At 39.7% G+C, this 14,816-nt stretch overlaps 1 protein-coding gene across 1 annotated transcript in view; it reads right to left on the reverse strand.

The window, feature by feature from the left end:
* CREB5 (cAMP responsive element binding protein 5) overlaps positions 1-14,816 on the reverse strand; it is a 347,045-nt gene that overhangs the window by 96,779 nt on the left and 235,450 nt on the right. The window contains exon 5 of the mRNA XM_068972747.1: positions 2,106-2,232. Within this exon, the coding sequence (XP_068828848.1) occupies positions 2,106-2,232 (127 nt within the window). The remainder of the gene's footprint in view (positions 1-2,105; positions 2,233-14,816) is intronic.

Raw genomic sequence — 14,816 nt, forward strand, 5'->3', positions numbered from 1 at the left:
CTGTTAAAACTTGAAAGACTCTTTTTCTGTTCTACTCCTCTATTGTACAATGAAGTTGTACAATGAAGTGATATGGTGGAAACCAGTGCCAGGCACCCTTTTCTCTGGGTCTTTGCAGCCTAAATGCCCCACCTTTGCCCCTGGGAATGGTACACAGTTTATTCAAATTGGGAAAAAAGGTCACTGCAGTGATATTTTTCTGGACAATGCATAGAATTTCTGAAAGGAAACGATTTTAAATGAGAAGGATTTAAAGCCTGGATGAAAATGGCTTGTGGTAGAAGTCTCTTGCAATTAGTGAGGCTGAATGAAATCCGGGATTGCAGTATGGATGGTGCTGCTTTCCTTCATCCAAAATGTTTAAGGTGAGTGAGGCAGGTAGTCAGCCAGCTCAGCTGTCCTTCTGACAACATTTTGCAAAGAATCTTTCTAGCCTGAACTATCTGACACTGAACAGTGGGAAGACCTAGGTCGCTACAGTTGGGCCATCAAGCCTTTCTCCATCTCCCTGCTTCCAGATAAATGAGCAAATTCCTCATTCCGGGATGATCTGGGCTGCAAAACATGAGGAGAGATGCGTATCCTAGTCACTTGTAACTTGTAACTCTTCCGTTACAAGCTGTGTGACATTAGACAAATCCCTCCAATGTCGTACTCCTCAGCTTTCCATTGGTAAAGTAAGTATATTGATAATGGCTGCAGTCATATTCCCACAGGACTGCTGTGAGAACAAAATGAAATAGCAAATGCAGACAGTTCCTTAGAATGCTAAAAACATTCTGCAAAATATTCCTGATATTGTTGTGGGAGGATTTTAATTGAATTGTCATGTCACCTCTAGGGCTTTTGAGAACCCAATGGCCCTGAAAATGGTAACACTAGGCATGTGCACTGAGGCACAATGCCAGGGAGGATGAAGATGTACACAGTGGGGATCCCACGGCAACAGAGCAGGTTAGCTCTAAAACAGTCTGAATCTTCATTCTATGTGAATCTATTGTTTTCAGGGAGGTATAGTGTAATAACTTAGAAGTCAGACCACCTGGATCTAAAACCTGATTCTGTCACTCACTTGCTCTTATTGATGCTGAAACCGAAGCGCCAACACTTTGGGCACCTGATGAGAAGAGCTGACTCACTGGAAAAGGCCCTGATGCTGGGAAAGATTGAGGGCGAGAGGAGAAGGGGGTCACAGAGGATGAGATGGTTGGATGACATCACTGACTCAATGGACATTAGTTTGAGCCAACTCAGGGAGAGAGTGAAGGACAGGGAAGCCTGGCATGCTGCAGTGCATGGGGTCACAAAGAATCGAACACAACTTAGTGAGTGAACAATAAGCTCTTACTGACTTAGTCACTTAACCAAGTTTCTCAGCCTCTGTGCCTTGGTTTCCTCTTCTGCAAAGTAAGGGTAAGAACAGTGCATACCTCAAAGGTTTCTTGTGAGAGTGAAAGGAGAGAATGTATGGATCATGTAGTGGTTGAGAGAGAACTCCTAGGTTCGAAACTCAATGGCACTGCTTCTCAGCCAAGCTTGTTTTTTGCCTTACTTTCTTCGTTCAAAAATGGGGATAGTAAGAGTATGTACCTGAGAGGGTTGTTTCACAGGTTAATGAGGTGGTTAGAGAGTGATCGGCACAAGGTAAGCATTCGGTAAATGCTGCTAGCATCATTAATAAAACATAATATGCATGCATATGTGTTAGCACCTATTATGTACCATCATTATTATTGTTATTATTGACACATCACTCTGAGTCCCAGCTAGACCACTCACTGGCAATTTAGGACACTATATGTAACCCAAGCTATAGACTTTGGAGTAGTCATACACTCCCATGTCCCGGGACAAATCCCATTCCCTGAGTATTACAAACTCACTTGTCACCAGCAAGAAGATGAAACCATGCCTCATTATGGAAGCACTGAAGGATGGAGAAGCCAGCAAGATCCCCAAGGATACACAACTAGGCACTTAGAGCAAACTGGCACCCAGCTCAACTCTCCATCCGTAAGAAGCTCTTTTCTTTCCCATCAGCTTAGATCTGCATACTTCCTGTACTTTTCCAAATGGGGCAAGCCTCAGCAGAAAGAAGCACTTACTGGCATCAAGACGGCAGAAGAACCCGGCATTGTAGGGTTGGGCAGGGTCCCAGGCATGGAGGCTGGCATGGGCTGTCTCTGTCTGTTGTGAAGATGGAGCAGAGAAGATAGAGAGCCTGGGACAGGCCTGGGAACAAAAAAGAAAAAAGAAAAGAAAAAACAGCAAACATTATTCCTGATACTCTAGGCAGGGGATTCACTGCCAGTTTTTCAAGTCCAGAACCAGTGGGGACAATACCATTACATGAGCAGCAGATCAGATTCTCTGATGGGAGCCACATAATTGAGGATATTAGGGAAATAATAACAAATAAAATACAAGCCTGGCTTCCTTTGCTGCTTCCTAGTTAATACATCAAATTCCACTTCATTTCCTGACCTCTGTTATCTAACTGATAGTCAATAGACAACAAGCCAGTAAATCTCCTACAACCCTTGCCTCTTAGGAAAGAGAAGGGATCTGGTAGTGAAATCCTGCATGTTTACTCTGAGGTCTCTGCCCCCTGGAGGATCCCAGAGCCTGAGACGTGTGTACATTTGTTTGATAACATTCTTCCATACTTCTGCCTGGAAGCCTGCCTGGCTTTCCTCTGGGTATACTTTCACTATCTGGATTTGCAGAGCCAACTTCATTCATAATTTCCAAATAGAAATCTGTTTTGACTTTTCCATAATTCTCCACTTTGAGTGGGAAAAAAACACAAAGCCAGGTCACAAACCAAAGTAGCTAGATCACGGTTCACACGATGCAACAAGTCTTTCTTGGGGCGACTCTGAGGCCCAGCCCCCAGTTACTGACCCCTCATTTTGTAATAACTCAAGGTGTTAGACTCTTTGACAGAAATTGATTTCAGCCTGATCTGCAGGTCTCAGGTAAGCTTTCCTTGGGGAAGTACATAGTTCTTTTGCTTCAATTTGCCAGAAAAAAATTTAAGAGCCTTAAATTGATTTAATGAGCCAGGGAATGTGGGGCTGAGGGAAAAGGGGAATTATTTGTGTTTATTAAAAATGGCAAACAAATAACCTCCTTGGCTCAATTCTCAGTCTCCTGATGCTGTTACTCTGGGGAGCCATATAAATGTCAAACCATTGAAGTAATGACTTAACAAGCAAAACAAACAAATAAATAACCACTCAGAACCTCTGAGTCTTCCATGTTAAAGCATCTTATCCTGAATGCCATGCTAGGAAAATAGTGCTTCCCAAATAAATGAATTTTCTTAAAAAAAAAAAAATCGCTTAAGCTAAGAGCTGGGTAAAGATTGCAGAGAGATGTTCTTTTCAGGGCAATGCCTTCCTGTGTTTCAGGGAAGGACAGCATGAAGAACCTCTTCTTTGGAGCTCATGTGCCTCCCATGGGTGACTCACGGAGCCTGAACTGGGGGAAAGAATGCCAAGATATTCTTCCGTCACATTGCTGTTACGATTCCAAAGAGGATTAAGTTTTCCATTCTTTTCGCCTGAAATCTCCCTTGGAAACATGGCTAGCTATCACAGTCACACATATCATAGAAGGATTAGTCCTAAGTTAGTCCTAGATTTATATGTTTAGGAAGTTGTGTATATGAAAATATAAGAAAATATAAAAGTTTTACACAGAGTTTATGGCGATGTACACAAATTACAACCAGTTCTATTAACAGGATGTGTGTGAGTGGTTACATAGATAGGCTAAGGTGAGACGCTGGTAACAATGATATGGGTGTTTTTAGAAAAGCAAATGAAGTACTATGGATATTTCTTGACACGTACACTTGGGACCTCTGTAGTACAGATGAACAGTAAGGATTAGTAAGGTTTTTGACGGCCATTCAGCTTTTATAAGTCTAGGAAATGGCTTCTTTCAATCGCTCCAAATTTCTATGGTTGTAATATCACTGGGTCAAAAGTCTCTGATACTCAGAGCTCAAGTCAGAGAAGTATAAAATGCTGCTTGATCAACAGACAACTTTTGTTTTATATTCACCAGTCTTAATGTTTTGTTTGGGACTTTTGCTAAAAAGAAAATAGCTATATATCCAAGTATAGCATGTTTAATAATGGTCACTTCTTCTAAGTACAAGATTAATAATCTGAACTCCCCAGTTTCATAATGAGACCCTACAGATAGTTATATATACATCCATCCATTCATTTAAAAATATCCAGATAGATAGATATAGATATCTATATACATGCATACATATCATACATAAATCTATATATACATACATACAGTCTTCAACCATATGTCTGCCCCTCTAGTCACCAGGGTAACAATTTGAGTATAGACGGTTAGGGCCACTTGAAAACTGTTATCAAAAACAACTAAAAATATTTGATTATGTTGATATGAAGTATCATTCTTATAAGCAAGGGCAACACATTATCACCATTTACATTTTGTTTCCAACATATTAATGACAATCCTGGTTATCAGCTTCTATTGACGGTCTATTTTTTTAAAGAAATCAATTAAACAACTTAATGGTGATGCAAATGAATATGAAAAAGCAATTAAATTTAAGATAAGTTTTCATTCTTCTCCCAGACTGTGGGAAACTCCCAGTTGTAGAGAATAATTGGGGAATAGTATGTTTCATTTAATTCAGTGTTCTTATTAGGTTAGTTATTTCCACACCATGCATAAATCTCCTAGATTTTTAAATATTAAATATTCCTTCATTAATTAAGAAAACTTTTCAGGGTATAAGGTTCCCCTGGGACTATAATAATAATTACCTATGATACCAATCAGACAAATTGGCAAAGTACAGTGGAAGGGAAAATAGTTATTTGGGAAGCCTGTATGTTTGAATTCTGAATAATTTTGAATTACTGTTTTACACAGATTCCGTAAGTAATTTCCCCAATCCCATCTACAAAACCAATAGAATTTCCTAGACTTCTTACATAGGCTTTTAAACCAAAAAACACTGCAACAGCAACAAAAAAACCCTATGCCTACCCAATCACTAGCTATACAAAGGCCTAGAATGAGGTAATTATGTAGCTTGGCTTGAGAAATAATCATTTGTCCAGAATATTTAGATCACTGACGCTAAGATGCTAAGTCACTTCAGTCGTGTCCGACTCTGTGCGACCCCATAGACCGAAGCCCACTAGGCTCCTCTGTCCCTGGGATTCTCCAGGCAAGAACACTGGAGTGGGTTTCCATTTCCTTCTTCAATGCATGAAAGTGAAAAGTGAAAGTGAAGTCGCTCAGTCGTGCCCGACTCTTAGCGACCCCATGGACTGCAGCCTACCAGGCTCCTCCGTCCATGGGATTTTCCAGGCAAGAGTACTAGAGTGGGTTGCCATTGCCTTCTCCGTTAGATCACTGAAGCAAAATGTTATTGGAATACTTGCATTGTTTAATTCCCTTCATACATATAAAAATAGTTATTATTTAATACACTCATAAAATTTTTATATTGCACTTATACATTGCTTCATATTTTTCTAAATATTTTCACCTTCATGGGACTTGAAACAATGCAATGTGGTAGGTAGGTCCTATTACTCCCATGTTACTCAGGAGAAAGATGAATTCAGAAACATTTACATTTGCCCAAGGTCAAATGGGTCATGAAAAATAGTACAACTTACACTCAACTTGCAATAGAGGGCTTCCTCCATCACACCTTGATGCCTCCCATAACTAAGGTATTATTGATTTTTTTATACTAAAATAAATCCATGGCCCATTTCCTTTGATATTCACACTGCTCCATGAACTTTCCAGTGAAGTAGTAAAATTCTGCTAACATGAGAAGTCACTCATCCATGTGAAATTTTGTTTTATTCCTTTAAAGAAAAAAAACTTCCCAAACAACGCATCAGCAAGGCTCTGAAAATAAGATGGCAAATTGTGGTAAAGTTGTGAAAACAAAGACTCAACAGTTTTGCTCCAGTGCAGGCTTGTTGCCATGAGCTAATAATTCCAGACTTTGAGCAAGCCGAGCCTCCTTTTTAATAAGCATATGCCTCTAGGTAAAGAATTTCTACTAAAAATTATTGAGGCATGGAACAAGGTAAGATGTGTGAGCTCATGTTGGATTGTTCAATTATGAAACTGAGTCCTGTAGCATTAAGAGTTTTCCAACTTGACAGATTATTCCTCTTTTATACACTTGTATAAACATACTGCTTACGGCTGAAATCTATGTAAGATTTTCTTTCAATTAAGATGTCAGGGATGACAGACTGTTTTCATCGTCCTTAGCAGAATGATAAGTACCACAGCAAGAGATTTCATGTCCTTGTTTTTCCCTCCAAAGGATGTCATCCAGTCTAGGAGTATCAGTAAAGTCTGCTGGTCTTCCCTGCCCTTGTGCAAGACCACTATCTTTAAGGAGCTAAGGGCCATTGTTTTTGTTTGCAAGCTCTCAGGAGAGTCACAGCAGACTGCTCTTCTTTCCCAATTCTTCACCAGATCCATTACCTCCTGGGATCAGTTATTAAACTCTTAAGACAGGCAGATAGGCCACGTATGTGGACAGGCAAAGGGAAAAAATAAATGATGAAAAAAATTAGGTTGGAAAATTGGAAGAGCAATATTAGCATCAAAGTCAGGGCACAGCCATCTAAGAAATCTTGAGTAGATAAAAAAACAAAACAAAACAACAACAACAACAAAAGAACCTGGTGTTGGGGGTGGGGCCAGACTTTAAAAACCTTGAAAGCAATAACATGGCAGGAATGGTGGGCAAGGGGCAGGAGATACAGACACCGTTGCTGTTAAAGTTTCTGATTCTGGAGAAGAAACTTTCTTAGTTAACTTTTAGGCTTTCCATCTCATCATCTGTTTCATGAATGGATCAGACTACAGGCTATCTGGAAATCCCCTGAAGCTCTAAAATTCAGATTCTAGGACCTGAAGTGAAAGTGATATGTTCTTAATCTAGTGAGGCTCTGTGTTTTATTATGATAAGGGTACTCTTTACTGCTCACTGGTGTGTCCACAGCACTTAACCTGGCACCTGGCACAAAGAAGGTGGTCAGTGTATCTATAGTAAATGAAATTAGGTTCATACAGTGCTTAGTTCTTAAATTCCAAATAGAAGGTGTCCCTAAAAAGTGAGAGAAATTCTTGAAAATGGACCCAATCCATTCTATGGAGCCCACACTTCATTCTCATTTAAATATAACATGAGTTCACACACAGATTAGAGAAAGTTTGCTGCTCACTATCTTTGTATTTGCTTATGAAAAGAAAGGTGTGTTTCTTTTGAATCTTCTTAAATGAATTGTTGTGGCCTAATTGACCACACTAATTTCTGTCTGGGATACAAACACTGAAGAGTTAAAGAGGGGAATGCAAAACTCTTAAATCTAAAGAGAAGGCAGTTTGTAGTGAGAAATATTTATTCTTCTCCTAAGTGAAATTTTTTAAAGAAATATAAATTCTTGTTTTGTAAAGAAAGCAAATTGCCAGGATAATCAAATAGAATGTAAAATGGAAAGACTGTATAGTTGATTTCTTCCCTAGGTACTAAATATATTATAAAATGGGGTACTGAAGAACATAGGCTTTGGAGCTAGTCTGCTAAAACTGGAATCTCAGCTCTGCCACTTATTAGCTAGGAAACCTTGGGCAGAGTTACTTGACTTCTCTGTGCCTCAACTGTAAAATGGGGGTGATACTTACCTCATGGCATTAAATGAATTATCGTATGTTAAGTATATTGATTAAAAATTAGTTGTGGTTATTTTTGTTTGTATTATTATTATTCTGAGACACTACCCAAACATCAGATTAATCACTATACTCAATCAAGAAACTGTGGCTTAAGGCTAGAATCTTTTGTTGTGTTTGCATGTGTTGGGGGGAGATCTTAGTTCCCCTACCAGGGACTGAATCCAGACCCCCAACAGTGAAAGCGGTGAGTAAGGCTGAAGTCTTAAGGAACATCCATCCTTAGCTTCAACTGAGGAACTATAATCTAACAAATGTAAAAATGTCCCAAACTCCATACATATATATTTGTTTTAAAATGCATTAACTTTAGAATCCCAAACTCTTCTATGAAGGCAAATGGACTCTTCCCACCAATGATTTTACAGAATTGCAAAATGACTTCACAGTATTTCTCAGAAAGAAGCCTTGAAAATATTTCCTCAAAATGGAACCAAACTAGTTCCCGAGAGATCAGAACTCAGTATCTTGTTTTTCCTGAAAACAATGACAGAAATCCAACAGAAGTAATAACTGGGGAAACAAGAAAGCTATCTGGCCCCCATTCTCAAAGACATCATATTACTTGTATCTTTTAGAATGAGCTCATGCTCTGTACCAGGTCTTTATAGCCAAGCTTCTGAAACTGGCTGGCAAATATAGTATTTCCCCTTTTAACAAATAAGGATTTTGAAAGTAGAAATTCTACAAAGAAGTAGAAATAGTTAGCTTGAGAAAAGGTACCAAAGTATCAGCAGAATTCAATTAAAATATATTTCCCTTTTTAAATTTCCTCAGGCTCAAGAGAGGACCTCTGATAAAGATTGGGAATCTCCGTGAGAGAACTGTCCCTCTGCCCCTTTTCCTTTGGTGACAAAACATTTGGGCATCCAGGAAGAGAATCCTGCTTTAGTATTTTCATCTTATCCTCGACCCAGCCCCTCGCCTCCGTCGTGTCTTGGAAAGCTAGTACACTAGCCAAAGCAAAACAGCAAATGCTCTGGCTCATCAGAGATGCTAGTAAGCCCGTATCCTTGCGATAGAACTCAACGCAGCTCCACGGCCCTGAACTGTCTGGTCCCTCACTACCTCCCCAGCTCATGGCCATGAGCTCCACACATCTCCCGAATGATTTTCTTCCAGCTTTATGAAAGCACCGTCTTTCTTCCTGCCACAGACCACTGACATAAGTAATCCTACAATCTTCTCTGGGCGATTACACCAGGATGGGTGTAGTAATAACTGGGAAAACAAGCACTTGTTTGTAGTGCTCTTTAGTGTCCCTTGCACTCTTCCCTGGTAATACTTATCCTCATTTATTCAATCAATCATCAAAAAATCAACTGAGCACCTAATATATTTTGGACGCTATACACTTTAATTTCAGAGGGGAAGACTTGTTTGGTAAATCAGATCACTTGCATAAGAATTCATTTACATATGTCCAATTGGCAACAATAGGATGATGAACAAAACAGATGTATTTCATGGCCTTTTGGAGTTTACCATCTCTGCTTCTCCATTACAATTCATTAAAAATTTTGAGTGAATTTTTTTAAATGTCTCTGCTCCCAACTAGACCATATACTTCGTAAGTCAGAGACTGTATCTGCTTTGTTTACCTGTGCAGACACAACTGAAATTTAAGAAAGTACATGATACCAAATAGATGTTTAATAAGTATTTCTCAAATTAATGAAAACATAGATATTAAGGATCTCTTTGTCTAGCAAAAGACATGGCAAGAACAGTGTTCAGTAAATTATCTCTGCTAATTAATATGAACTTAATTGATTTACAAATTGTGAAACTTCAATTTATATTAGCAATTTAATATAACCCATTTCTGTTCTTGAACAGCATAACTGGTTACCTCCAAGGTAATCTGTACTTTTTATCAGTGTCCCTTAGATTAAACTCAAGCTTTCAGGTGAGCTCTAGACCCATTTATTTTTGCCTGAATTAAATTAACTTCCATTTGAAATTACATTTGGGGCATTTCATAAGAAAAGGCTATGAATAATTCAGGAACACTCATCTGTCCCTAATCTATATAATATTTAAAAAAACAGGATACCTGCCTTGCAACAAGGGTGCACTTTATAATGTTCAGAGCTCTGGGCTCAGAGGTACCAGTGACACCCACATCATGGTCAACTGAACATCTCTGCTTTGCACTGACTTATCGATACAAGAACACTTTTGTAATCATTATCACCAGGGATATTGGAAATTAATTTTTATTAAATTAAATTATATTTACCATGCACTTTTCATTTTTCTTTTAGAAAAATCAATTTGGTATTACTGCAATATATGCTCTGTATTATATAATAGATGTAGTATGTGATATCTTGGAAATGTAACCTCTTTTTTTTTTTCAATGAAAGCCTGACTGCAAGAGAGTCGACAGTAGTAATACAATGTCATACAGCTAACAGAGCTGTATTCCGCTGGAGCCTTTGCTGGGTTTTACAGCATGCTTGCTGCACCTACTCAGGCAGAGGAGGTGTTTACTAATGCTTTCAAATGTTTCAAACAGAGAAAGTAGTACTAGAAGGGGAGAGGTGAATTTACTGCCATTCTGCAGAGACTAGTAGATCAATCTTTTTTTCTTCTTCTTTAATGACTGATTTCTGCACCATTAATCTGAATTAGTCATGCAGTCGGCCTGATTCATTTAAGTTAACCAAAAACATGGTTGGATTGGTTTCTGAAGTACTTTTGTAAAAAAAAAAATTCATTTTCAAATTCTGATATTTTTTTCTTTGTAAAGAGTTAAAGGCTCTTTTCTTTATAAAGACCCTTTATAAAATATCCTAAATGCCTGAATAGTTTGGCTTTAACCATGGATCAGACTTAAAGACATGAAGGGATGGTTTTTCAATTAGCCAATAACTTGTCAGTTGTTATCAATTATTCATAAAGTTACACTTAGAAAAGGCAAGTAAATGCAACTCAAAAGACATAAAATAAAAGATGGTTTTAAATGCAGGCTCAAATAAATGATATATATCTCTTTGGCTGGCTGGAGGGAAATTTTTTCTCCATAGAAACATATCTCTCTAAGTAAAATTTCTTCCTGTTTGTGAGATGTTAATAAGCTTCCTCCTTGCTTCCTAAGGACAAATAAGTAGCCCTCTGATTACGAGCCTTGTCGTTTACAAGGGACTGCTGCTTGCATTCATTCACCATAAATGAATAATTCATGAAAACATTCACTAACACACTTGCTCGGATGTTGTATAGAGGCAGAGAGCTCCCTTTGCTTAGAGATATCCCCTTCCCCCAACTCAAGTCAGCAATTTGGTTTTGATTTCTTCTGGACTCTCAGCTTGTCGGCTACAATAGTTCAATGAGTAATTTGTAGCGGAATCCACACCCAGCACAATCCCCTAATACCTATGTTCCAAACAGACTGCTTAGTTTTGCTGCTGAATGACAGAAGCTCCAATTGCAAAAGATTTCAGCCAGAGAAAACAGAAGAGCCCTTGAAAAGATCATATGGGCAACCTGAACTCATCCTTGCATTTTGAAGCCTCCCCACTAGGTCACCCTGACTAATGTCTTTATCTAACCTCTTCTTGGATTGTGAGGCATAGTCTCTTAGGCAGTTTTCAAATACCTCTCCGGGGAAACCAAGTTTATGACAGCCCTTCCACCCACCTCCCCACAGCCACTTGCCAGGGTGATTTCAGCTCTTTAGGAGGAGGTGATAGAAATGATTAACTCCACAGATACACTGGCAGGAGAGAGGATGTGTCAGCGATGTAGAGTGGGTTCGGGCCGCTGAGATGACACCCACAGACTCTGTGACACTCACACACTCTGCAACCTTAGGCTGCTACAAACTTGATTTCTCAAGTTCTGTTTTCAATGATAAAGTACCTGGAATGCTCCAGGGTAACTTACTGGTTCTCCAGGGAAACACATACAAGGAAAGAGACATTGCCTTAGGTTTGGCAAACTCCTCACTGGGTTACATGCTAACAGACAGCTGCAAATTCTAAACATAGGCTGTAATCAAATAACAAAAATACATGGGATAGGGTGTGAGGGGTTGGGGGAGGGAGAAGGGGAAGGTATGGAGGAATTAGAGAAGGTTCTAAAGAAACACTGAAAAATACTGAAGGGCCAGAAGGGAAGACCTACATGGGAAAGGAAAAGGAACAAGAAGACAGGGAGGTGATGATAAAGATCTTCAAATTTTTAAATGACTATATTAGAGAATGGTGACCAGTTACTTTCAAATCCAACTGAAGCAGAATAACAATACTAAGACAGCAGCGCACGGGATTTAAGTCAAAAGACAGAATATTTCCTGAGAATAAACAGTGTAAAACAATTAAATGGCTTACTGAGGTTTTGGAATTTCCTCTTACTAGACTCTTAAGAAATAGATTCGTCCCCATCTGGCAGGGTTTCTAGGGAGGAGGAGGAAGAACTGGCAGGCCTCTCCTAGTCCTAAATTAGGTCTATTATTTTCACTTATTTCAGTCAGAGTGGCTGACAGAAATGATAGAGATAATGTTGGCTGCCATCATTAACTAGTAAATCGCATAAAGCAGCCTTGTGCAGCAGCTAAGCTCTGTGTCGCCTGCTGGCCCTGCCATAGACCACAAGTGTGTGCCCTGCACAAATCCTTTAGCCTCTCTACTTTCTCAGAGGCAAAAGAGGGTTGACCACCCCCACTTCACAGGTGTGGTGGGAGGATGATCCGACAATCATATATGAGATAGTGTTGAGTGTACACTTGGCTCTTGGAGGATGGTCAGTGTATATTCTATTCAAGAAATGATTTGTCTATCTTAGAAAATAAAATTATTGCTAGTGTCATTTTAATACACAAAGTAAAGCTATATTCTCCTAAGTTGCAAGGTGATGTGGTTTGGGGAAAAGACAGAAAAACGCAGCCTCTCTGAGGCATCTGAATGTCTTTCCCATTCCTGGTGTATCCTGCTGGATCATCTTAGAGAAACCTACTGCTTTCTCCAGCCCAGGCTAGTCTCTGCTTTGTGCTCTCAGAGCATGTCTCAGTTTCCCCCTTAAACTGGAGAGAGAGTGTCATCTGGGATGGACCCGGCACACAGTAGGAGCCTTGTGGAAGTTTGTTGAACGACTTAATCCCTGTACATGTTGACTTAATCCCTGTACATGATGTCTCACTTCCTGGCAGCAGTAGCCCCATGACACATCCAGACAGGCCTTTTTTTTAAGGACCGTGACGACCTGAAATACTATTCTGAAGGGACAGTCAACTTATCATTGACTTGAAAAAGGGGGATTGGGGGAGGGGTTTCTAGGAAACTTGTGTGTCCTCCTTGGGCGATCTTTCCCAAGCCTCTTTTCAAGTTCTCCCACTTTGTAGCACTTAACAGGAAGCTAAATTGATATTAGTCTGAAACACTTAATAAAATAGTAGCAATAAAGTTCATAATAATGACACTTGGCATGCACTTTGCACTTTGCATCCAAGGATCTCAAAGGGCCTTGCAACTGGGCTTTTGCTATTTTCAAAGCTACACATGGACTGGACATGAGCAAAGAAGCCACTGAGTTATAGCTTCCCTTTGGACAGAGTTGATTCTAAACTCAGAGATTGAGATTGTGACCATATTACGTGCATAAACACATCTACTGCACACAAACACCCACAGACGGCAGACAACTACATGTTAAACGCAAAAGTGATATAAAGACTTTTGGTCCCAAACATGCTTTTGTCTGTAATAGCCGGGTCAAACTCTGGAACGCAGGCTTGCATTTTGGTAGGCTTGTTTTATTGTGATATTTCTTTCAACCCCCTTCTCAGTGTTTTTATAAAAACAATTTGAACATCTGTGTCTGTTCTTTAAAGGCATGGAAGTTTTAAAGGGCTTATTTTTCCTTTAAGTTCATTCCGGAGGAAATTTTGTTTAGGCTTAAATGATTAGTTAAAAGCCACACAGGGGTTTATGTATAAAGCATCTCTTCTAAGGCACTTTTCCCTTCCCCGGTGGCCTTCCACTTTGCCAAAGAGAGTGACTTGCTCAGTTTCCCATATTATTCCCCAGACAGCCCTATTCATACTCCCAAACAAATGTGGTATTTGGGGTTTCAAGTTTAAATGTAATTTGGTATCATTTCAGATGTCTTCTTACAGCTTAATAAACATCTTCCCCAGAGGGGCACGGATCTGATTTTAATTTGTGGTAGGGTTATAGTCACAGTAAATGTCAATTTTAGCTATCGACAGTCAGTCCCTACTAGAAACAGAAATAGAAAGTGACTGTCAGTGCATCTAAGGGACACGTGCCACAGGATGCTTGTTCATAGGAGTTCACTGTTCTCCCAAGAAATCCCTGCAGTGACCTGTGACGACAGCTTGGTTTCTCCTTGGGCCCTGGGAAACCAGTGGCTCACCAGAACAGAATGTGTCAATCTAAAGATGATAAAAAGATGCAGTGAGGTAGCTGAGTCCTTGGCTTTGAATCTGACTATCCCAGAAAGTATGCCACTTTCTCAGCTACCGGTTTGTCTGGGGATCATGGGCTGTGTCCTCAAGAGTTTCATTTCTTCATGGATAAAATAAAGAGGCTGAGCCAACAATCTTCAAGGACATTTTGACTCTAAAAGTATATGGTTAGATATGATCAAGAGAGGGTAACTTGGCTTATGGAGAGGCCCAGAACTGTTTATTTCAGGGACGCAGTGCATCAGCTGTGAGGGGCTTTTCCTCAAAGCAGGGGACAAATGGGTAATTCAACACTAGCCTTTTCTGTGCATTCCTTTTCCTGAACAAGAGGCAGGCTCCAAAGATGCCGGGATGTGGGTACTATTTAGCTAAGGAGGGCAGGAACCACAAATCCTGAGGGGCAGGTGAGGGGGTAGTTCCTTCTCGCATATGAAAAATGATCAGTTTAATCAGCATAAAATAAAGGTTTCACTCTTCTGTACACTAGAATCAGTCAATTATTACACAAATAATATTCTTTGAGAAAGGTAGGCCAGGTCCCCAAATAAGCAGTTCTGTCTTTTCACTGGGGTGCATGAGGCCCTTGGAACAGTTCGGAGAA

Source organism: Capricornis sumatraensis, chromosome 5 (assembly GCF_032405125.1).
Source record: "Capricornis sumatraensis isolate serow.1 chromosome 5, serow.2, whole genome shotgun sequence".
Taxonomy (NCBI): Eukaryota; Metazoa; Chordata; class Mammalia; order Artiodactyla; family Bovidae; genus Capricornis; species Capricornis sumatraensis.